Here is a 25,261-nt window from a genome sequence, read left to right on the forward strand (position 1 = left end):
CCTGTAGTGAGAATTTTCCTTTTTATTCGGCCAGTTTTCCGTCATCTTTATAAAAGGACTTGAAACGGTGAAAAAGAAATGCAATTATAATGTTTCAAAACTTTGTAAAACCCTTTGTGACAGCAGTTCTGCCCAGGCATAGATTATAGTATGATTTAAAAAAAGTTGAGCTCTTGCTTCCTATCTATTACAGGATTCAGTTCACCAACTAAAACAAAAGCTTCTTAGGATGTCTAAATTGTCTCTGAACAGCACAAGGTCAATGTCTTCAAGTGTGAGTGACTTAGGAAAAAAAAAATTCTGAATCCAGATGTCCTGAAGTCAGTGACTATAAAAGAGGAAGTGACAGCCATTGATTAATCTGGAAGTTCCCTAAACACAAATATTTCTCATGGTAACCCTCACAAGTCATTGCCTTGTAGTGTCTCCCTTGCGTTAGTTGGTTGTTGCTGCCTAAACTCGCTTTGCCTGGACACGCTAAAGAGCAACCTGAGCCATTTCTTGGAGTTTCTTCATACTGTCATTACACATAACTACTTTAAATCTGTTCTCAAGGATCAAGTTCATTTTCCCTTTCTGTAAGAACTTGACTTGACATTCAGTCCTCTAATCCTTGCCGGTTTTGGTTGCTATAATTTGCATCTCTGTTGTAGAAGACAGTAACCTGTTAAACAGGAATGTTACAATGCTAAACATTAGGATGTTTTTCTGTCTCTAATATACCAACTAGCTCCTCCTTCACAGTGGTTTGTATATAGAAGTACCTGATTGAATTGTGCAAAGTGTTTGTTGGCGTCACTTTCTTCAGTCATCGCTTTCAGTGTTTTAGCATGCAGTTGAACCGGTCCGGATGGTCGCCTAGTCTGATGTAAACGGCTGTTTCAGCACAAGCTGCTTTGAAATCTCTAAAGCATCTGATGACAACAGTGCCAATCATCTGGAGACACACCTGTCTGTATTTCATTTGTTGAAAGCCCTTAGTATTGCAAAATCACAGAAACACACTTTTAAACACCCATTTCATTCTGGTATTTTGAATTTGTAAGGAACATTCAGTCATGTGGTAATGGCATGGAGGGAAGGAAAAATGTCAGTGGGTTGGGGCTCATTCTTTAACATTTTGCAGTTAAGTATTACTCACCAAGTCCTTTTGAGGAGAAACAATTTAGCAAACCTCCCACTGCTACATTCCATAGTTTCTTGAGTTTCCAAGAGACTATTTTAAATTATTTTGCTCCAACTCAAGGATGGATTTTTTTTTTTAAGTCTCGAAAGTGTTTTGAGAAGTTGAAAGGAAACTTCTTAAACTGCATTTTTATTCTCAGATCTAGCCTTTATAGTACTACATTTTTGTGAGACATTGCCATAGCTACAAAACATACTAAAAACTCTCAAAGGAGACTTTTTTCTTTTTCTAAATTGTGAGATTTCTATGTAAAGCATCTTATCAGATGCTTGAAGCTGAGCAATTTATCAGCTTTAAAAAATCAGTTAGAAAAGATAACTGCTGGATTTGTTGCTGCTGAGGTCAGAAAGAAAGCCTAAAAGTCAAAGTACTGACATCAACAAGATCTTTAATAATTCTGATCTCGTTATACACTATCATTATACAGCTGTAGTAAGTTCCTTAATTCACTCAGTCATATAGACATCTCCTCAGGCTTTGACTGGATGACTAGACTGTGCAGCATGTTTACAGGTGGATTAGAAGAGCCTCAAAGTTTGAGAATATCCATTGATCCATCCATTTTCTGTACACCCTTGTCCCTAGTGGGGTTGGGGGGTTCTGGTGCTTATCTCCAGCTAACGTTCCGGGCGAGAGGCGGGGTACACCTTGGACAGGTTGCCAGTCTGGTTTGAGAATATTAAGTCAAAAAAGCAATAAACAGAATAAATCTTATTTTGACAGGATTTACACTAAATCTATTTGGGAACACTTTGAATTGTAAGACCAATGTGGATCAAAAGCGTGATTTTCAGAATTAGCTGTGCTGTTGAAACATGGTTGGCCAGAAGCAAATAATCATAAATAACTGAATATGTAGGAGCTGAATTTTATTTTCAAAATATTGTTACATTACACTATACTTAAGAACCTTCGTATTCGCAGAGGTGAGAGACCATGACTGTCTGCGTATAGCTAAAATCCCCAAATATGTGAGACCCCATCTAATGCTTATAACTGATGGCTTTCATAGTTCAAACACTAAATATACTTTTATATGCATTAATACACACAGTTTCTGCCACTACCTCAGAAAGTAACACATAGATAGCATCTTTCTCATCTCTGATCTTCAGGGTACAGCCAATGAGCTTCAGAGAAAATTAAAGGTACTCTAACGTTTGGCTGCTTTACAAACATCAGCCAATAGCAGGTAACATTGTGCCTAGATAGTTTTATTATCTTTGAAATATTTTATATGCTCCACGGAAAACGTCAACCAATAGACTGATTTTCCATGAATAATTTGAAGTTCCGCCATTTTATTAAATTTTAAGTAAATACCTAAACAAAAAATGTCTGGGGTATTTCTTATTTAAAGCAACTCAATCCTTCAAGTATGAATAATATGCTATAAAAAAAAACATGGAGGCAAAATAAGTGTATTTTCAACATTGTCCAAAAAAATTATGATTATATGTTTTCTTCATGATGGGTTACTCTCTTGCTCTGACACTGATTTAGCATCTCATTAAAAGGACTATACGAACAGTATGACCAAAGTTTTTAGCCATTTTCAAAAATATATCTGTTGGTATATCTTGATCCAGTAACCAGTTTCTGCCTTTTCCCCAATGGACTCACAATGTTTATTGACATCATGTGAACAAAAAACTTGGTGGCTATTTTCTCAAAGACAAAGGAGGACTGTTTGTGTAACTGTGATAATCTGTGAGCCAGCTCAGTGACAAAATCATACCAGACGTTTGTTCCAGAGGTACTATAGTCTCTGTACTAAGAGGTACTATTATATTACAGTTTAATAATCCTGCTCCTCCATGGGCTGCCACCTTATCGTGGTGGAGGGGTTTGAGTGTCCCAATGATCCTAGGAGCTATGCTGTCTGGGGCTTCATGCCCCTGGTAGGGTCACCCAAGGCAGACAGGTCCTAGGTGAGGGACCAGACAAAGAGCAGCCCAAAGACCCCAATGATGAAGGAAAACTTTGGACTTGGTGTTCCCTCGCCCGGACGCGGGTCACCGGGGCCCCACTCTGGAGCCAGGCCTGGAGGGGGGGCACGATGGCGAGCGTCTGGTGGCCGGGCTTTTACCCATGGAGCCCGGCCGGGCTCAGCCCGAAGAGGAAACATGGGCCCCCCCTCCCATGGGCCCACCACCCGTGGGAGGGGCCAAAGGGGTCGGGTGCAGTGTGGGATGGGTGGCAGCAGAGGGAGGGGACCCTGGCGGTCCGATCCTCGGTTGCAGAAACTGGCTCTTGGGACGTGGAATGTCACCTCTCTGGTGGGGAAGGAGCCGGAGCTAGTGCGTGAGGTCGAGAGGTTCCGGCTAGAAATAGTCGGTCTCACCTCGACGCACGGCTCTGGTTCTGGAACCAGTCTCCTTGAGAGGGGCTGGACATACTTCCACTCTGGAGTTGCCCAGGGTGAGAGGCGTCGGGCAGGAGTGGGCATACTTGTTGCTCCCCATCTCGGCGCCTGTACGTTGGGGTTTACCCCGGTGAACGAGAGGGTAGCATCCCTCCGCCTACGGGTGGGGGGACGGGTTCTGACTGTCGTTTGTGCTTACGGGCCGAACGACAGTTCAGATTACCCACCCTTTTTGGAGTCCTTAGAGGGGGTACTGGAGAGTGCTCCTCCTGGGGACTCCCTTGTTCTGCTGGGGGACTTCAACGCTCACGTGGGCAATGACAGTGAGACCTGGAGGGGCGTGGTTGGGAGGAACGGCCCGCCCGACCTGAACTCGAGCGGTGTTCTGTTGCTGGACTTCTGTGCTCGCCATGGATTGTCCATAACGAACACCATGTTCAAGCATAAGGGTGTCCATATGTGCACTTGGCACCAGGACACCCTAGGCCGCAGTTCGATGATCGACTTTGTCATCGTTTCATCGGATCTGCGGCCGTATGTCTTGGACACTCGGGTGAAGAGAGGTGCGGAGCTGTCCACTGACCACTACCTGGTGGTGAGTTGGCTCCGGTGGTGGGGGCGAAAGCCGGTCAGACCTGGCAGGCCCAAACGTGTTGTGAGGGTCTGCTGGGAACGTCTGGCGGAATCCCCTGTGAGACGGAGCTTTAACTCCCATCTCCGGCAAAACTTCGAACACGTCCCGGGGGAGGTGGGGGACATGGAGTCTGAGTGGACCGTGTTCCGTGCCTCCATTGTCGAGGCGGCCGATCGGAGCTGTGGCCGCAAGGTTGTCGGTGCCTGTCGCGGCGGCAACCCTCGAACCCGCTGGTGGACACCTTCGGTGAGGGATGCCGTCAGGCTGAAGAAGGAGTCCTATCGGGCCTTTTTGGCCTGTGGGACTCCGGAAGCAGCTGATGGGTACCGGCGGGCGAAGCGGCATGCGGCTCGGGCGGTTGCTGAGGCAAAAACCCGGGCGTGGGAGGAGTTTGGAGAGGCCATGGAGAAAGACTTCCGTACGGCTTCGAGGCGATTCTGGTCCACCATCCGGCGTCTCAGGGGGGGGAAGCGGTGCAGCACCAACACTGTTTATAGTGGGGATGGTGTGCTGCTGACCTCTACTCGGGACGTTGTGGGCCGGTGGGCAGAGTACTTCGAAGACCTCCTCAATCCCACCAACATGCCTTCCACTGAGGAAGCGGAGCCTGGGGACTCTGGGTTGGGCTCTCCAATCTCTGGGGACGAGGTCGCCGAGGTGGTTAAAAAGCTCCTCGGTGGCAGGGCCCCGGGGGTGGATGAGATCCGCCCGGAGTTCCTTAAGGCTCTGGATGTTGTAGGGTTGTGTTGGTTGACGCGACTCTGCAATGTCGCATGGACATCGGGGGCAGTTCCCCTGGATTGGCAGACTGGGGTGGTGGTCCCCCTGTTCAAAAAGGGGGACCGGAGGGTGTGCTCCAATTATAGAGGGGTCGCACTCTTAAGCCTCCCTGGCAAGGTCTATTCAGGGGTCCTGGAGAGGAGGGTCCGTCGGATAGTCGAACCTCGGATTCAGGAAGAGCAGTGTGGTTTTCGTCCTGGTCGTGGAACGCTGGACCAGCTCTACACCCTCGGCAGGGTCCTGGAGGGTGCATGGGAGTTCGCCCAACCAGTCTACATGTGTTTTGTGGACCTGGAGAAGGCGTTCGACCGTGTCCCTCGGGGAGCCCTGTGGGGGGTTCTCCGGGAGTATGGGGTACCGGGCCCTTTGATACGGGCTGTCAGGTCCCTGTATGACCGGTGTCAGAGTCTGGTCCGCATTGCCGGCAGTAAGTCGGGCTCGTTTCCGGTGAGAGTTGGACTCCGCCAGGGCTGCCCTTTGTCACCGATTCTGTTCATCACTTTCATGGACAGAATTTCTAGGCGCAGCCAAGGTGTTGAGGGGATCCGATTTGGTGGCCTTAGGATCTCATCTCTGCTTTTTGCAGACGATGTGGTCCTTTTGGCTTCATCAGATCGTGATCTGCAGCTCTCGCTGGAGCGGTTCGCAGCCGAGTGTGACGCGGCCGGGATGAGGATCAGTGCCTCCAAATCCGAGGCCATGGTCTTGAGCCGGAAAAGGGTAGAGTGCCTTCTCCGGGTCAGGGGGGGTGTCCTGCCCCAAGTGGAGGAGTTTAAGTATCTCGGGATCTTGTTCACGAATGGGGGAAGAAGGGAGCGGGAGATCGACAGGCGGATTGGCGCAGCGTCTGCTGTCAAGCGGGCGCTGTACCGGTCCGTCGTGGTGAAGAGAGAGCTGAGCCAAAAAGCGAAGCTCTCGATTTACCGGTCGATCTACGTTCCCACCCTCATCTATGGTCATGAGCTTTGGGTCATGACCGAAAGAACGAGATCGCGGATACAAGCGGCCGAAATGGGTTTTCTCCGTAGGGTGGCTGGGCTCTCCCTTAGAGATAGGGTGAGAAGCTCAGTCATCCGGGAGGGACTCAGAGTAGAGCCGCTGCTCCTTCACATCGAGAGGAGCCAGTTGAGGTGGCTCGGGCATCTGGTCAGGATGCCTCCTAGACGCCTCCCTGGTGAGGTGTTCCGGGCACGTCCCACCGGGAGGAGGCCCCGGGGAAGACCCAGGACACGCTGGAGGGACTATGTCTCTCGGCTGGCCTGGGAACGCCTCGGGATTCCCCCGGAGGAGCTAGAAGAAGTGGCTGGGGAGAGGGAAGTCTGGGCCTCCCTTCTGAAGCTGCTACCCCCGCGACCCGACCTCGGATAAGCGGAAGAAGATGGATGGATGGATGGATTAATAATCCTGTGAGAAACATTGAGTCTATATGAGTAAAGGCTCACATATCTTCCTCCCTGAGCCTCTGCAGGATATATTCAGGTCAGCAGCGCTGTTCTGTGAATGGACTGAGGTGAAATCACAATACCTTAACAGATAAAGATCGCCTTTGTTGTTCTGTTTTAATGGATGTGAATCAAGGGTTTCACCTTTTACCCTCATCTTTCATGAATGTGTGTGCATGTGCATTGTTTTGATATCCTGTTCACATGTGCGTGTTGGGTGTGTCAGAAGGGTTTGTTCTTTTTTTTTTCTTCGTTCTTGTTCCTTGTGATTTTTGTTTGAGATTTTTTCTTTCTTTTTTCTTTTTTAACTGGAACTACAAGGGTGTGTATCTCCACTTATCTGTGCCAACCTTTGAACATGTGCATTGCAGTGCAAGTATGACTGTTGATGGACTTTAAACACTCATCTCAGCCAGTGAATTTAGTCTGCTAGATTAATTACAATGAATGCTCACAGCTTTCTGGAAAATAAAAGCTGGATCAAAGTGGTATCTCAAATGTCTTTAATACAAGAAAAAAAAAATATTATAAGCTGCAACTAATGAGACATCAGAGAGCTGCTGAACATAATCAAGTTGGGATTCAGAGGAAAGCTTAGGATTTGGAAATTTTCTCTTACAGCCAACAAATCCTCAAGTCTTAAAGAAGGGTTTAATTATACTGCATGTAAAACGCGAGGTGATTTTTTTTTTGTCTTAAAAGCTTTTTTTGCGTGACTCTTAAACGGGGGGTGCGTATTTTCCAGGCACATGGTGCCATTTTATAGCTCAGTTGAGTAACTGTTATAGTTTCAATCAAACATGGCTTAAAAGCAATTTGACTTCAGTTTGACACCTTAAAATTGGTCCCTTGCTCCTCTAATCATACAAACAGGCGCACGGTTCCATCAGGAGTTTGCTAATTGCTGCTGCCGTTAGTCAGGTGGAAGCTGTATGGAGACTGGAGCTTTGTAAAAAATATTTGGCGCTTTGTGGGAGCAAGTGTTTAGGCATCCCTGAATAACTTTGCCAAGGGAGATTCAAGGATTTCTCAAACATGCATGAATGATTCAAGGCAACATTCCAGAAATGTTTTTAATGAGGAAGTAACATTATAACAAGTCAAGATAAAAAAAAAAAAATTACATAATTTCCTCCCTTTAGCAGCTGGGTTTCCCAAAGGAGTGACTTGCTGTGTCACATGTACACAAATACAGACCGCAATGATTTGCACATAGTTTAAACACTTCCTTCTTTGAAAATAGTACAGTTCAGTGATGAACTGCTGAATCTCATAAATACGGACATGATTGGATCTAGCTATCTGTCTGTCTCCAAAAATATTTTAATTATTGGCAAAATTCTTGCTTAACTATATATACAATGTGACAAAACTATGGTAATTTATTTTATTTTACTTTTTTTTTTACCAAAGTCTGTAGCCAAAACTATCCCTTGCTTTTCACCACCGCTCCACTTTAAATGGCCTGCTAAATTTTGCTCTGCCAGCAAATGAAATTAGTCCAGACAAAATGTAGCATCTATTTCAAAACATTCATCATTCCTAAGGAAGATGCTTTTCTGCCATTTCAAGTCATTTCATAAACGTGTTTATATGAAGCCGCTTTGGAGTCTCTAAATGCAAGCTCATGAAGGTTAATCACTTTATTCTCTTTTAATTAAAATAATCCACAATTAATTATCAAAAGGTTTAGTGATGAATGTTTATTATGTCATAATTCTGAGTGAAACTGCCTTTATCCTGGGAAATAAGATGGGTTTGTAAAAAACCTTGAATATACACAGCATATCAGCAGACTGTTTAGTTAAAAAAGAACATATTTTCTAAGGGCTGCATGTTGGCATTTATTGCACTGGTACCATGCATTAAAAAGATTCTTGTGTTTTTCTGCATGGAGTCTGCAGGTTTTCCACTTTCAGGCTTGGGTTTTACTCGGAGTACTCTGACTTTCTCCCAAAGCTGGAAAATATGCATGTTAAAATAATTGGTCTCTAACATGCCCAGAACTGAATATGTGTGCAAATGACCTCTTTTGATTGGTTGATGCTTCCTGGTTGATATGGTCTTAGAAAAAGTTCCTTACTGTGACTCAATTGAAGGCTGTGCAAGGTGCCGTTTTTCTGTGTCCCTCATCTAAGGTGTGTGTTTAAGCCTTTAGCAAACTTTAAGTTTCTTTTGAATGTGTACACTTTGCAAATCTGAAGTGAGATTTCCCCGGATGTCCCAAAGTTACAAGAGGCCAACCTTACTTGGTTATTAAGGTGTGGCCTGTGGGCAGACACATCTACTTTTAAAACCGAAGGTGTAAGGTGGTGAAACCACAGAGCTGGAACCCATGTAGTTCAGATTCGGGGAAAAAAAAGTCTCAGTTCATTCAAGTGCTGTGACTAATCTGATTTTTGATAATCTGTGCTATTGGTTGTGTTATGAACATTGAAGTAATTTAAAATGTCTGGTTGTTTACCACATATGATTAGAAATAAAAGAAAAGCAAACTAAGGTTGTCAGTACCGTGGGACAATTTTTCATTTTTATTCATAGAAATTAAAGATGCCACAGCTTCAGAAAATAAGATCAAAGAGCCACCTGGTTTGTTATCTGAGCCTTCTAAAACACCAGCTTTCATGGTCCCTTGGGGATGCATGACTCTGTATGGCATTATTGTCTTGCACATCTGCAAGGGCACTAATAGTGCTCACTTATGGATAATGGGTTTGAAGCGACATATGGCCAATCAAGATAATATTTTGGTCAAACCAAACCTCATTCTGCAGGACTCCTTAGTAAGTGCTCTCAGCTAAATTGGCCTTCATGTAGTCCAGGCCTGCCACTAATTAAAAACATTTGAATTATAAATAATTAAAGCCAATTATGAAACAGAACAGAACACTCTTAAGCAGGAGGGGGGGATCCTTTACTAGGCAGAAATGGAAAACAGACTTTTAAAACTTAAATAAATGAAAAATTCCTGGAGTTGTTTGAAAACATAGCATTTTTTAAAGTCCTTTTTTGACTGTTTAATAAATGTGGGCTTTTTTTATTATCTTAGGTTTTAAAAAATCAGAGGTTCATACTGGGATGTGTTATTGTTTTTATTTTTCCTCACTGAAATGGTTAAATCACCACTTGTAGAGCTTATTTTGGCTTTTAATGAACCTAACTGCAGTGTTCATTTATAGCTCATTAAATTATTACACCGATCAGCTGTTTCCCACTGAGCCGAGCATCTGAGATGAGATTTCCTTTTGGTTGCTTGAAGGAACATTCATTAAGATTGGCATTCAGAACAACTTAAATACATGCTTGCTCACAGCATGTGTGTCCACAGGACTACACGGGATGTAAATAAAGGATGTAACATTGCAATTATACTGACAATTTGCTTTTCAGAATAAGAGCAGTGTTTAGACCTCAATCTTTAGGCTGGGGACTTGTCAGATATGGCCATTTTTGTAAACTAGAATGCTCTCTGTTGGAGTGCTGGTTAAGGCTGCACAAGATTAGGTGCTATTCAGCAATTGTAACATTATTGTTGAGTATTGCTATGGTATTAATTAACTCACATTTCTCACAAAATAGTGCTGAACTATCATGATGACGACCTTGACTAGAGGCATCATGGTCACTGAAATCTATTTAATGTGCTGACAAACAAAAAAGAATACAAGTCTATCAAACTGACCAAATATCTTGTCACCAGAGTTCAAATACACAGCACAATCTGAATCCGGACGTTTTGTTCTGACCATGACTCACTTCATAACTGCCTTGTTAGAGACATTCTGTACCCTCCTTGACAAACCATTCTTAAAAGTAATTTTCTTTAATTTACTGATAGTTCACTGTAAGATAATTGTATCTGACTTCACTGAACAGTATCTGCCAAAGGTCACTTAGTAATAAAACAACAACAACAAAAAAACCATGTAGACTATTTTTAATAGACATGCATAATTTAAAATGTATGCTTTTCAAGTTATTTTTGTCCATAGTTTATAAACATTCCTGATTTTAAGGAAATTTAAATTGCTTTACAATGGTATGAGCACATTAATGTGGAACTTTTTATTCGCAGGATCAAAGTCCAAGCACGAAGGGATTAAATTGCAGTGTGTGGGGAACAAAATAGAGGTGCAAACCATCTCAGAGTCTTTCTATTGTCCATGATTGGTTGGCTGAAGTGTTGGATGTCATTGATTCCAACCCCAAGGTTTGACATTGAAATGCAACCCAAAGTGGTAAACAAGATACACTTTCAGATTCCTATGTGGATTTCAAAGCATAATCAATATAACTTTTTCCCTAAAGAAAAGTGAAGTGAATTTTCCCTTTATTCATTGTAAAATAATATATTCTTCATGTTGATGGTGAAGAGAATTTTAGTATTTTTGTGTATTAGTCATAAACTGGCTGACTATTCAGAAGTTTATAAACTGAAACGCAATGGTTTTAGTAGATGGGTGTGTAATGGTTTGTTTAATGGGACAAAATGGAAGTGGGGAGGAAGGAAACAAGGGTAGGGTACCATACAGGGCTATGAATTGGTAAAGGGGGAAATTGACTTCCCTTTACCAAAGCCTCTTTATTGTCAGTGAGTGTTTTGTTGGTTTCTTAAAGTGTCATTAAAGTTAACACCATGGGGGTTTATTAACACAGTATTTTGGTCGAGCCTTTCTGCTTGAGGCCTTTTATAGCTGTGGTTGTGTGTTTTAACTTCAGTGGGGAGGCTGCTGATAAAAAGGCTAGAAGCCGTTGAGATGTTGACCCAGTCACTTATCATCCAGTCGCACTGACAGGCCTCCTGCAGATCTTTACCAAACTTGCTGTGTGTGCTCTTCTTTTGCATACTTCCCATCACTTATCTTTTGGGTCATATTTTATTTCTGTAAAGTCTCTTTCTTGGTGACTTTTGTCTCTAGGGAAACAGTAGCCATTGTTGTAGCTAAATTAAATCTACAAACTGTACTACAGCACAAGCCAACTGTGACTCTGGCATTCTTGCTTCGACAATGCATTATGTAATTTGTCTCTTTCAAGCTACAATCCTCTGTAGAAATTCAGCTTTGTTGCATTGTCCAACAGCTATTGGACGATTTATTTAACCACTTGGCTCTTATCCTGGCTCCTGGTACCAAGCGTGAAACTGGTCGGTTTGTCCTCGACTGAGTGGAAGGATTTTGATGATTATACAAGTACACTCCTGTGCACACACAGAGTTCAGTACAATCCATCCACTGTAGCTGTAATGAGGGTTGGATATATTTCATGTGGGACCCGGTGAAAGAACGTCTGTCAGTGTGCTGGCTTTATTTAGTGAATCTTGCCTCTCTTTGCTGCCCCGTTGAGTACTTTCAGTGCTAACATCTGTGTTACAAAAATCCCAAATACTGACCCACAAGTAAAAAAGCCTCTCAACTTCTAATCCTTATTTGGGATTTTTGAAAAAGACGATGTGTATTTTTTTACCCATAGATATTTTCTTAGACGTGTTGTGGGAAAACAGCAATAAAAACTTTATCTGTTTGTTTTTTGTAGCCAAAAATCCTCTGTGTCTCCAGCACAGTGTGGTAGCCCACCCAGTGCTCGGTCCAGCCATGCAGGAGTAACAGCTTCATAAAAGGTCAGCTTGGCTGGCAACACAAAGGAAGTGTTCAGAGGGTTGTCCTTTAGCCCCGAATATAAAATTTTGAAAGACTAAAATTACAATATCTCTAGCAAACACCTAAATGGAGTGAAGGAATGCAGTTAGGATTGTTTGGTAGAGACGCCGAAAGGGTTGTTTGTGTTAAAATTAGGAGAGGTGGGTCATTTACTCTACGTGTTAAGAGCCCAGGCCCTGTTAAAAATAACACTGTTAATCCATTTGTGGTTTTGTTTCTTTGTCTGGGTGGCAATGGTGCTTTGAACACTAATCCACTACACACTAACACACAAATCAAACACTCACAACGAGCCTGTAATGTTTCAAAGCAGTTAAAGTCTTTACTATGAAATGTTGGAATCTGCCGCTGTTCTCCTTGTTTAACTGAAACCATTTACATGTAAGATGGAGGACGAACTAGCTCGCTACTGGAAGTGTTATCCTAGTGGCCTTTCGACCTCTGATTTGTTGTGATATTTGCTAGAATAGATGTTTTGAGCAGATTTTATCACCCTATTCAAACCCTTTTGTCTAGAATAGTGTGCATTACAGTAATTTTATGTTGTCCCTATCTGGAGAGGTTTAGTTAAACTTGGCCCTCTGTGCTATCCTTCTTAAGTTTTCTTAAAAGTTGAATTATTTCTGGGATTTCTCAAGCAATTAAAGTTGCAATTCTGTGTAGATTGTGCTTTTTCATTTGTCCATTTTAAATGACTGACATATTACTTAAAGTACATTTTGTTTTCTTTTAAGATTTTTCTTTCCAAAGACAACTTGACATCGCTTGTTTAGTTTTTTTTTTATTTGCATTTTCCTAAAAAAAGCATCTTTGTTGTATTTCTAATCACTTAAGGTTCTCAGCCAACTGATCTCTGATTTGTTCTAGCGTGACTGCAAATTGGAATTGTAAGCATCATTTAGACCAGGAATTATTTTTATCTGGTGATATAAAGATTAAAATAACTTAACTTTCCTGTTATTTGCAGAAAGTCTTGCTCTTTCATTATGCTGCAGTCTGAATAAACCACATAAATTGCTGGATATGTTGTAGAAATTACATTCATTTTGAATGACACTACATCGCTGTCTATACTTTGATTTTATATTTAAAGTGTTCTATAAAATACTGTTGCCAAGTTGCTGTTAACCTCTTAATTGTATCGCAGCATTCATGGATTATTTAATTGGATTTTTGAGTTTGCAAAGGACTGATCTGGGCCTTTGAAACTAACAATTTTTGATTAAGATATCTTAATTAAAGCTGATTTTTCTATCAATCTCTAATAAAGCAAATGTTGAGTAAGTTTTGTGCTAGTTACGGCTGCTTGCTCAGTGTTATGAACATCAGTAATTGTTTATGAGTTCAGCTGCTAGCCAGCAGAGAGGCAGAGTGCCTGCAGTGATTAGACACTCTAATCACTGCAGGAAAGAGAGTGACTATTTTTACCATTATTTTTGCATATGGATATTATGTTTGGACAAATACATCTAAATGTTAATAAATGCAGCACCTGGTTTGCAGTAGGAAATTGGAAAATGTATACAACACTGGTTTTATAAATTTAATGATGCACCCTTTGTTCTCCTACCAGCGGACCTTTTGTAATTTGGAACCTGGGTTTTCATTCCTACTGTATTTTTAAGTTTGTCCTATTTAGTATTCATTTATATCTCTAATTGTTTTAAATCTATTTCCAGTTTCATTTAGTTCTAAAACATAGCTTTGATTCTAGGGAAGGACAAAATAAAATAAAATAACACCTGCCTGGTAAAGGGTTATACCTGAGTGTTTGTTACGTGACAAACAACTTCTGGCTTTTTCTAAACATTCTCACCTCTTTCGGCTCAAGATAGCTCTACCATTTGTCATACAGGGTTTGCCTTCCAGTGAAGAAGTGGAGGTAATCAGGCAGAACTGGTTTCCTGACTTGAGTAGTAGGCAAGGAACAAGAATAGCTTGCCATAGAAATTTTCAGTAACAAATCAGCAGTATATTTTCAAGCATATCAAACAAGTCAAATGAGTCATTTGAACTTCAGTTACAAAAATGAAATATTGTTTCACTATTTTCTGGTGTAATAGAAAATATTTTTGTATTCTTAGAAAGCGTGATTAAAGGTGTAAAGGTGGTGGTTTAACTGCAAAAATATGCCTAAGAACATAAAGCTCCGGTTTAACACTCCCTTGCAAACTTCACTGCAAAAAGATTGCAATTTTGTAATCTAGCAATTTTGAATATCTTAACATAAATGCTTTTGTCTTCCCTGCAATTATTTATTTGGGATTAAGTGTTTTTAAGTGTCCCAGTGCCTGTGATACTTCCAGGACCCGTCCCAACCCCCTCATGGGAATCCAATATTTGGGTTAAAGGTTAGGGGCCCAACAAAGCTGCTGCAAAAGAAATTTACTGATGCTCTTTGTTGGAGTCACAAAGTTCACATTGTTATGCACTGCTTCTGATTAATCGATTAGGAGTGTCATTTCTAACTTTGGTCAGCAGTCTGACCATTTGCATATCATTGTACCAATCAATGAGAGAGAGAGATGAGAGACTAGGAAGTTGAAAATGAAATCAATTGGAGTTTTTATGTTTATAATTTTTAAAATATGTTGGTAGAAAGCATATCTCATTTTCCATGCTTTGAAACATTTCTGGGATTTTAATAGTTTTAATAAAAAGGATAGCAAATTCTGGCGCTGTCGAAATGTTCTTCTTGATGTAAAACAGTTACTGTTTTGAGGTTTGGGCCAATGTAGCCGGCTAGACAGGACCCCCAGTCAATCCGGCCACTCCCCAGTTTGTAACACTATTAAGTATTGTTTCCACCTTCATTGTGTTGTTGACTATTCTTATGTATCTTGTAGATAAATAACCATAAGTATAGCCTTACATAGAGTATGGCCATAAGGTAATGACAGATTGTGATTTCTGATCAAACCTAAAATCAGATCGATTTCTGATCAAACCTAAAAGTAACCTTCTCCTGAAAGACAGTAGTTATCTCATACATAACTACATTTTCTTAGTTATATATTAAATAACTGTAACGAGTTGCAGATGCCAGTCAGAACTGCAAATGTACATTACAGCAAAATGGCCAAATTGATCAGCACCAGCCAGAAAATGGTAAGTCTCAGTGCTGTTATGTAATTTTTATTTTTTGTTTTCCTGACTCCCTGTAGCTTTTTCCTGAAAGCTTCCTCCTCCTAAATTAAATATTACTTTTTCAGTCTCTGTTAAAAATGTAAGATGCAGTCAGTTTATGCCTCCTGGTTTCATGTGACTCGACGTTGCTGTGATTGGGCTGAGCAGCTAAAGGAGAGAAAGTGGTGTGGGGATAGCTCAGTGTTGTGTCTGTGTTCGGTGGGATTACAAGTGTGAGCCTGAACGCCGTCGAGCGTGTTGGTTGTTGTGATGTCATTCTACCCACATCAGAGGCTGCTGGCAACATACGATGCTCTTAATCATTTATGGCCCTGTCACCACTTGTCTCAGTTGGAGCCTGAGTCACACGGAGCAGTGAGAGCACTGTTATATAAAGGCTTTGTCACCAAGTGGCACATTAACTGGGACAGTCGTTTGCAGATAAAGTGTACGATTTTTATCACGTCTTCTGAAATATTTTCCCTTTACAAAAACATGTCAGACTAATACAGTACGGTCTGCTTTGTGAATCTGCAGCAACGCTTCACTTACAGTCACGAGGAATAAAAGGCTGTAGAAGTCAAACTGGAATCTCAGGTTTAGGTGAGCTATTTCTGAGACATTGTTTTTCTTTCTGTTTGGATTTGCGGACTACATGCAATGAAAAGTGAATGAAACTCAAAAGATTTCATTTTCAATATCTTTGAGAAAATATGCTCTCATGCTGATAACAGGCAGAAGTTGAAGGAAAAACTAAAAGTTTGTGACTGTGCATGTCCATAATATATTAGGCCTGTTGTATTGACTCACCCTACCCTTAATGCCCATATTTTTAGATGCTGAGATATTGAAGCTCTCTGACAGCAGTGAATAAACTGTGTAGTGATAAAGAGACTACAATTACAGGTTAGTTGTAGTCAAAACTGCCAGGGAAGAAGAAAGATAATGCAAAGCTGAACTGAATTAAATCGAGGTTGATGGATACATAGATAGACATTGATAAAGTGTCCAGGTAGCACCTAAGAATCACAAAATACTTTGAACTGCAGTGAAGTTTCACCTTCTAGTCAGACAAAGACCTTTAAACATAGAGCCAATGCAATGGTTTGATTAATGCATTCTTCGGATTCCTTCCACTTCACAACTACGCACTTCTTTATTTCAGTCCACCATATTAAAATGGAATACATTCAACAAAGTGCTGAAATGTAAAAGGGATGCAAACACTTTTGAAAGACACCATTTAAAACTTCCTCATCCCATCAAACTCTCTCATACAAATTGCTCCCAAGTTTAAGCAGCCAATGACATAGTACAGATTTAATTGTTGCACAGCACATCAAATCATAATTGCGATTGCAGTAGCAATGTAGCTTACGTTGGAGATGCAAGTTGCACACATGGCTTATGCTGGCAATTATATTTAAGTTGCATTCATAAGTACTCTGCAGTTGATGCCTCAACTCAATGTATATTTTTGTGGCTGACTTTCTTAGCCTCTCAAAAAAGATGAATAACAGTGGAAAACACAGAAGACGAGTGAGGACAAATTTGTTCATCACAAACAACATTGTCCTTGCAATATTTAACATAAATATCACAATATTAATATTTTTTCCATATTGTGCAGCCCTAATTGTAGTGATGATTAATTTTCTAAAACAAATGGAGAGCCCCAAATCCCCTTTCATACAAAAGGGCTGTTTAAAGCTTGTTTAAATGTTAGTTTGAAATAAAAATAAGCCATGACCTGCCATTACCTTAAATTACCCTTTTTCTTTTATAGTTTACTGAAAGGCTAATATGACATGACTGTAGGCTATACTTCGTCTTTTTATCCGGGCTACAATAGTGGCCAAGAGGCCACCAAGAGGGGGGAGGTTTAAAGCTACAAACATCAAGAATCTCCCAAAGGCAAAAAGCTGGCCATTTCCTGTCATGACCCCAAGGTGTTCGCTTTGGGTCTTTTTGATATTTGAGAACCCACTGACATTTTTTATGTGGAGATTGAATATCTTCTTGTTACGCATCACTTCAAAAGCATTCCACTTCTGTGGAGATTGTCACATTGCCCTGCATAAGGCCACCAGGAAGGGTTAATCCATCAAAATGAGCTGATCTCTCCATGCAGGGGATGAAATCTTTTTCTCTTGCTGTCTCCGGCCGGCTTAGAGACAGGAAGTCCGATTGGTGGCCTCCACACTGCTCTGATGTTGCCATAGAGAAATACAAATCTCTGTGCAGTGGCGAGGAACATAACGCTGGATGAGTTGTCCGCATTCAGAAGCCACTAGTTGAACATCTACTACGGTAATTAGCTAGTATAGAATGCATGAACCTTTCAAAGGTTTAACACCGACAGATCGTACCCTCTTAATGTAACCACAGGGCCACAGTTCAGAGTGCTTGGTGTGCTTTCAGCTTTAAAGTATAAGCTTACAGCTTTGCATCCAGTTGTCTAAACAGCTTTCCTAACAATAAGCTCATTTCAGTTTTCTTGTGGGGTGGTGCAAGCTTGAACTCAAATAACTTTCACGATCAAAGTGGAGAGAAAAGATTTTCATTTGCTCTTTGTTCAGCCTCTGTGAGGTCAGTGCGTCTTCCCCATTAGTGCTAGAACTACAAACAGACTGAATGAAGTTGCTGAATGCAGAAAATAAAAACCACAAGTCTTTTCTAAGAGGAGCAAAAAAAAAAAAACATAGTGGGACTCACTTCTGTCATTTATCAAACTCGGCTCTGTTCCATCTGGTGTTAGTTGCATTTCCAGTTGAATGGGTTCTTGTCAGAAATGCAAATGATTTCATGAGTGATGTTCTTTAGGAATATTGTTCAGTAAAGCAGCTATTCATTCATGGGAGCAATTCAAAAGCAAGCTCAGAGTGTGGGCTTCAGCCTCAGTTTGAAAACACTGTAAATGATGGTTCATGCTGTCTGGTTTGAACAAGTGACACCCTTGTTACAGTGATCCATAGAGTTTGTGAACTTGTGACTCACACATTAAGTGGGTGCTGAGACCCGATTTCCCGAACGCCCGAGCCAAAGTTGAATTTCACTTTGTTTAAATCACATCATCAGTGATAGTAAAAAATCAAGAGAATATATTTAGCACCTTAAAAATCTTTATTGTCATAGCTACTAGACACATTTTCTATCTTTTGAGGTTAAAATTAGGTTAATCAGAAACAACTGAAGTTGAAGGATATACATCATAATTTGTACATTTTCTTCTGAAATGTGCTCAAGCTTATACCTAACTGCAGCTACATCTATTGCCTGTGGTGATATTGAGAAAAAAAAACAAACAAACACGTAAAACCACATGAAAAAAATAAAGCGAAGACAAGGCAGCCAAAAATACTGACAAAACTTGCCAAATAGTAAATATGCCACATTTTGGATGCCAAACTTTGGCGTCTGTTTGTAACACATTTTCCTCCCAAGATCCCGACGGCAGGGCAAGGCAACTTTATTTATGTAGCACCTTTCAGTCAACGACAAAGTTGACACATTTTCTTTTCTCTGGTGTGGAGGGAAGAGGATCTGTTCTTAATAGTCTGTGGTTTAAGTTGAACTTCACTGAAGAAATACTGCAGACCCTCTCTCCTCTTCTTTTCCCTCCTGTTCCTTTATTATTTCAAGCCTGAGCTGTTCTGGCTCCCAGTATAATGTCTCTTTCTGGTTATGTAACAGTCAGGGGCCTAAATGGGAACTAAAGCACAGCAGACACTGCAGTGGATGGAAAAACAGAAGGAGACAGTCAAGAAATAGGGCACAAATATGTATCAAAGGAACAGAACGGATTTGAATGGAAATCCACTACAATGGTGTCCTTTTTCCCCCCCAAGTGTTGGGTAAATGTGCTTGTAGTTAGACAGCCTCCTTCACCATTACATAACGCCCTTGAAGATTTTTGCATTTAAAAAGTTTTCCAGTTTAGAACTACTTCAAGTGAGGATTCATTTTTGGGACACAGCAGCAAAAGTTTCCATTCGGTTTAGCCATCAGGAAACAAACGAGTTACGTGATAGGTTAACAAAGTTGTCTGGAGATGTTATTAATGGGGAGTTTAACATTTTCATTTGCTTCTTAAAGGGGCTTAATCTTTAAAAATTAGTCTCTAAGAAGCTTATCACTACTTGCATGTTTAAATTAAACTTCGTAGTTGTTTGTTTTTTTTATTAGAGTTGACATGTCTGTTAAAATTTCCACGTTGCCTGCCAGGTTTTTACTCGGTCTTTCTAGGAACACTCACATTAACATTTGTTTTGTTTTATTCTACAGATTCCTTCGACTGAGCTGAACTGAAGGAACAGGATGGCTTCAAACTCTAAACACCTGGAATTACACTCGCTTTGATAACCTCCCACAAATCTCAAGAAACTTTCAAAAGAACTAAAAGCCTAATTACTGATTTGGATCACAACTGAAAGACTGCCATCATGCCTATTCTGAAGCAGTTAACGGGCAACTCCAACCAGTCGAAGAGGAGGTCAAGAGCTGACCTGACAGTTGAAATGATCAGCGCTCCTTTGGGGGACTTCCGTCACACCATGCACGTTGGACGAGGCGGGGACGCCTTTGGAGACACTTCATTTCTCAGCTCCCGATCAGGGGAACCTCCAAGGGAGTCCCACACAAAGGAGGGCTCACCAGGTCCCAAACCAGGGTTTCTGTCCCGCACCTTCAGAAGCAGCAAGAGGTCCCAGTCTGTTAACAGAGTAGACAAGTATGAGAACATTACAACTCTGCCTTCTGCTGCCACATCTCTGCCTTACCTGAACGCTGAAAGTTCAGACATAGGCAACCAGCTGCCAAAAAGTGTCTCCTCCAGTCCTATGAAGACGCTGGTGGAAAATAAGCCGATGAACGGAGGGGCAGCTATGGCCACAGTGGACGCCGAGCTTGACGAACGAAACTTCGGTGAACTTAAAGACCTGCCTCCATCCATGCCAAAAGGAGGTGGGATGAAAAAAGCAGAATCCGTAATGTCCTTCCACATCGACTTGGGGCCTTCAATGCTCGGGGATATCCTCAGCGTGATGGAGAAGAAAAACTGGGAAGAGGACGACCTTGGCTTTGAGGAAGGCAAAGGTAGTGAGGAGCATGCATCACCATCCCACATTCCTCACATCGACGATGACGACGCAGAGGACTGGGCACCTTCAAGACCACCTCGTAGTAATTACCAGCTCCAGCAGAAGGTCACGGCGGATCCCTACGATCCGGAGATCAGCGAATCAGAAAGGAACAACCACCACACGGATAGCTGCTCTGTGTCCAGCTCTGGTTCTGAAAAACCTCAGTACAACCTCCATGATGGCGACACAAACAGTGTGAAGTACAGTTCGCCACACAGGGATGATGATTTCGACTTCATGGATCAGGAGGATGATGAGATTAGAGTCTAGATTGAGCAGAAGTCTGTGCCATGCAGAAGAAACCAGAACTTAGGAGACCACCATAGGAGGGGATTACAGTCAGAGTCGAGAAGGTTTTTACTCACTGTAGATCAGTCTAATGTTAGATCAGTTTTATCAACACTATAAATAAAACCCATTAAGTCTTCTTTCACTTTATAGCAAGGAGACTGACAGCTATTTTTTGAAATGTTTGGATTGGTTGATGCTATTTTTACCAGATGTCAACTCAGAGTACATTATTTTTCACAAGTTTTAAATGATTAAGGAGAAGATAAATCAGCAGGGAAAAATCACCCATTTTAAAAGGAAGTAAAAGGTGGCGGAAAGATTAGAGAGTGGACTGTGTGGATGTGTTGTCAGTTCCAGTGAATGTGGAGGTAAAGAAGAAATGAAACGGATAGGTTTGTAATCCCAGCGGTTTGAAGGTGTAGACACTACAGAGATAGAGTTATTACTTTTGCTCATGTCTGAGTTTGCTTTTCTTAAATCATTTTGTGTACAGTTACTATAAGGATGTCAGTTAAGCATAGCCTCTTATGTCTGAGGTGGGTTTATTATATTTGCCTCCTTCCTAAATTGATCTGTCAGCTGTAAAATATTTTTTAAATTGTTTTTGTAAGGGATTGATTTGAGAAGCAAATGTGAACTTCGGAGTCTTAAAGGTTTTGATGAATTTGGTTGGGGAACTATTTTGTGGTACTATACTGTGATCAATCTCAATGACGCTAAGAACTAAACTCAAGACACCGGATTTTGTATGCTGCGTCACTTCTGAAAGCAAAATGCCTTTTCGCACATCAGTTGGACTGTATCAGCACAAGGAAGACACCTCATCAATTTCTGTGTACTCTCATGAAACTGATACTCAAAATCGCTGTGCAACTTGGGGATTCTGTAAATTTTAGAGGGTTTTCTGTATGTATTCTCTTTTTTTTTTTAAATATGCAGGAATGGTGGATTGTTTTTGAAGATGTGTGAATGTATAATTTGTCATCATCGGTACATTGGCTCTCAAAAGCCTACATCCCTTTTACAATGCCAAGTTTTTGTAATCTTGATAGATGATCTCAAAACTTTTTCCACATACAATGTGGCATCTTTCCTCTGTAAAAAAAAAACATTAAAAAATGAAATAGCCAATCGATTGACATGCTTTGCTTTATAATTTCCAAATTATGGTTAAAATGCATGTATGCCGTGACTAAATGTCTGTATTTAGTCACGACTTTAGTTCAAACCTTCTAACTGTTTTAGTGAATCTGATAAAGGTCAACCAAGTGCTGGTCATGTTTTTACATGTAACAACAGTTATTTCCCTTATGTCTGGAAGAAGGAGTAGAGTTTAAACAAATAATTATTTTCTTTTTTATTTTCAACAACCTTCTGGGAAAACTTTTTATGTTCTACTTAAACAAAACTAATTGTTCGCTTAGATATATTTTCCTTAGTTGGAACTCTTTTTTTTAATTTTTTTTTTAATCCATGTATGTAGATGGATTTATGAATGGCCAGTATTGGCCCAAAGCCTGCTAGAAAGCTGGAGATTAGGAGGGATTAAATTTTTCAGCATCACAATCTAAACATACATCCAAAAAAATAAAATGGTGGCTTTGCAAGAAGAAAAATAATGTTTTGAAATGTTTTTGAGATCAGAATTAAATCTCCAGGAAGGTACCACCTTAAAAGAGCAGTGGATAAGTGATATCACCCCAATCTGGTGGATTTGGAGAAATTGTACAAAATTAAGTTGGCAGATATTTTCCAGTCAAGATGTGTGATCTACCAAAGAAGACTGGATGTTGAAACTAAATCAAAAACTTCTTCAGCACAGTATTAGTTTTCAGGTTGTACACATTTTTGGAACCAGGCTATTGCAACTTGTCATGCTGTTTCTCTTTGATCCGATGTTTGTTTGCATATGCAGGATGACTGTTTGGCTATATGTGGAAAACGTTTTAAGTCATCTGTCAAGATGAACTTGTTTTATATTGCATGTCCTGGCATTTTAATGGTGGGATAAAGGGGGCTTTTGAGAGGAGCTGAAGTATTAGGAGGTCAGTGGCTGTGATTTTTACAGCCTGTGGCTTGTTTGTGAAAGCAGAAAGGGGACAGAAAAGTAAGTACAGTGTTTAAGCACCGGTGGTTAGCTGAAAGCCATTTGCTAGGTCTCCAAGCACTGAGAAGGGAATATATCTGCTGAACTGACCCCACCCCAAAAAAAGACACTGACTTTCTTTCTCGAAGTCAAATTACAAATTATGTAACCTACAAATTACATAAGTCGGTCCAATTTGTCCATTAAAAGTGTTGGATTGCCCGCCCTCTTTAAAAGCTGGAACTGCTCCAGCAACAAACAGGTGGATGTTTTTTTTTTTGTTTGTTTTTTGTTTTTAATCTTGAGTTTTTTATGTGCCAGGGTCTCTGCTGTACACTACAGCCATAAATTACCAAGTCGTACTTTCCTTTCCTACACCTGGGAGAAATGTGACCCTTTTTTTTTTTTTTATCTAATTCTGCGTTAGAAAACTAATTGCCACCTTTGACAAACAGGAGCTTTGAATGTTCTGATGTGGAACGGATGCAGGTGTGCGTACAGAGAATCGGGATGCTGTGCCATTCCGCCTCAAGTTGTTTCAAGAGTTGGAACAAGTATGCTTCCAGAAGCCTCCAACTTTAAAGTTATCTGCAGGAAATTTCCAAGTGCGTTCAAGCTCAACTTCTGTAAGGTGTTTGAATTTGATAAAGACACTAAAAGTTTTGTTCCCCACATCCCCACCGGATTGGCTCATAATTGGCTCCGTAAATCAAATCTGTCAGGTTTTCGTTTTGTCGGAGATGTGTCACTTAAAACGTCTCCTACACAAAATGTGCAATCCTCGCAATGCCGTGTTGAATTCCCATAGAGGTATCACAATGCAGAGAGAACCATTTTCTTCCAAAAATTGCTTGGTTTGTCTTGTTCTCTTCAAACTGCTACCTTAACCTCACCAGTGTAGTTTATAAAGACAGTTTTAGACAACAGGACGTCTGCGAACGTCTGTGCTAGGAAGCAAGCAGTGTAGAAAGGTGACTTCAGATTCAGTTTTGGCATATTCAATATCATGAAGCTTGTTCACTTCTTACCTGGGTCTATCACCGTGGTAACTAGCATGTTATGTTTCCAGATTAGAGATCAACACCATCAAAGCACCGCCTCGCAAACAATCACTACACTGAGAAAGTGGAAAAAGCCGGTGTTGCTTGAACATCCTCTCCTCTTAAAATGCTTCCATCATTTCTTCTCCCAAATATGTTTCAGACATATTGCTGCCAAATTTACACTTTTGTACCATCTGATAGAGATTGATTACTGTTGTTTGTTTTCGATTGATGGTGATTAGAAACTACTATTCACTTGGTGGTACTTTGCCAGAGAAAATAAAAAGTGCTAACCAAGAAATTACCAATTTTAACAGTGGAACAAAAATGTATAATTATTTTTGATTTTTCAGATTAGTATCAATTTCGGACTATTTGTAATATCTTTCTTATGATTAAATGTGAAATCTGTGCTTTTTTCCCTAATTTTTATCATAAAGAATCATACTTTTATTTTTAAAGAGCAGCAGAAACACTCCTCCACTGTTGTTGCTGTCAAGATTTGTAATTAGTGCCATTAATAATTCCAGAGAACAATCTTTGAAATCAGCAGTGTGACCGACTGTTATAATAATGAGGGAGCCAGAGGAATGTTGGAGGCTTTAAGGCTAAATGGAAAGTTTGTGGTTAGATTATACTTGCAAGGTTTGAACTATTTACACCAATCCACTGACATGAACTGTTGGTGTTATGAATAATTGCAGAGTTATGAAATTTTACTAAATTGCACTGAAATACTTCTTGTTTTTGTGTATTTGTTGCGTCTCTCTTGAGAGGAAACTCCAAAGTAAACCAGAACAAATTATGTTACAAATTTGCAAATACTGCCTGCCCTAGGTCTGCTTAAGTTCTCCTCTCCCTGACAGTGTTTTTGAGGCTTAAGAAAAAGATAAGGACTGCAAAAGAAATTCAACAAACTGGCTCCAAGCTCATCTTTAGAAGGCAATGTTTTTTTTTTTTTCCTATTCTGTGGCTTTGTTATGCCAAGTATGTGCTGTTTTTATTCCTCTTCCCAATTCTGATTTTACTTCATATTAATATATTCACCTTTCTTTCAAATAACAGCTATATTTTTCAATAAAAGAGAAAGCTGGTAATCTTCAACAAAGGCCAAGTCGTTTTTTTTTTTTTATTTCATGACTTTGAGTCTCGCCACAGGCTGCCTTATTTTCCCTCTCCTTCACAAGTTTATTTGCATTCTGCCTCCAAAATGGGCAGCAAGCTGATTGAAATCTAACCTTGAAATAGCCTGAGAAATGTCTGCTGAGGGAGCTGCTGAAGGAGCTCCAGCACAATCCTCAGTAAAAAAAAAAAAAAAGCCTTGTCCAAGTGGATTATTTTACACAAACAACGCTGATATGAAAGGGATGCAATATTATAAGCCACATGAATCCGGGGAGCTACTTGAACATTACACGCTACCACTGCTTATTAAAGGCTGGACAGATTTTCAATAAAACACAAAAGTCATTAAAAACTACCAACTAGTCACCAAGATTAAAGGACA

At 40.7% G+C, this 25,261-nt stretch overlaps 1 protein-coding gene across 2 annotated transcripts in view; it reads left to right on the plus strand.

Moving 5' to 3' along the window:
• The window catches only part of cdc42ep4b (CDC42 effector protein (Rho GTPase binding) 4b), a 29,372-nt gene extending 4,881 nt beyond the window's left edge, over positions 1-24,491 (plus strand). Inside the window, exons 1-2 of one of the 2 annotated variants that reach the window (XM_032574422.1) lie at positions 15,776-15,796; positions 19,478-24,491. In XM_032574422.1, coding sequence (XP_032430313.1) covers positions 19,636-20,604 — 969 coding nt within the window. In that variant the 5' untranslated portion in view covers positions 15,776-15,796; positions 19,478-19,635 and the 3' untranslated portion in view covers positions 20,605-24,491. Of the gene's footprint in view, positions 1-15,775; positions 15,797-19,477 lie in introns of those variants that run through there. The other variant, XM_032574421.1, reaches the window with a different exon arrangement.
• The last annotated feature ends 770 nt before the right edge of the window (positions 24,492-25,261 follow it).

This window comes from Xiphophorus hellerii, chromosome 10 (assembly GCF_003331165.1).
Source record: "Xiphophorus hellerii strain 12219 chromosome 10, Xiphophorus_hellerii-4.1, whole genome shotgun sequence".
Lineage (NCBI taxonomy): Eukaryota > Metazoa > Chordata > Actinopteri > Cyprinodontiformes > Poeciliidae > Xiphophorus > Xiphophorus hellerii.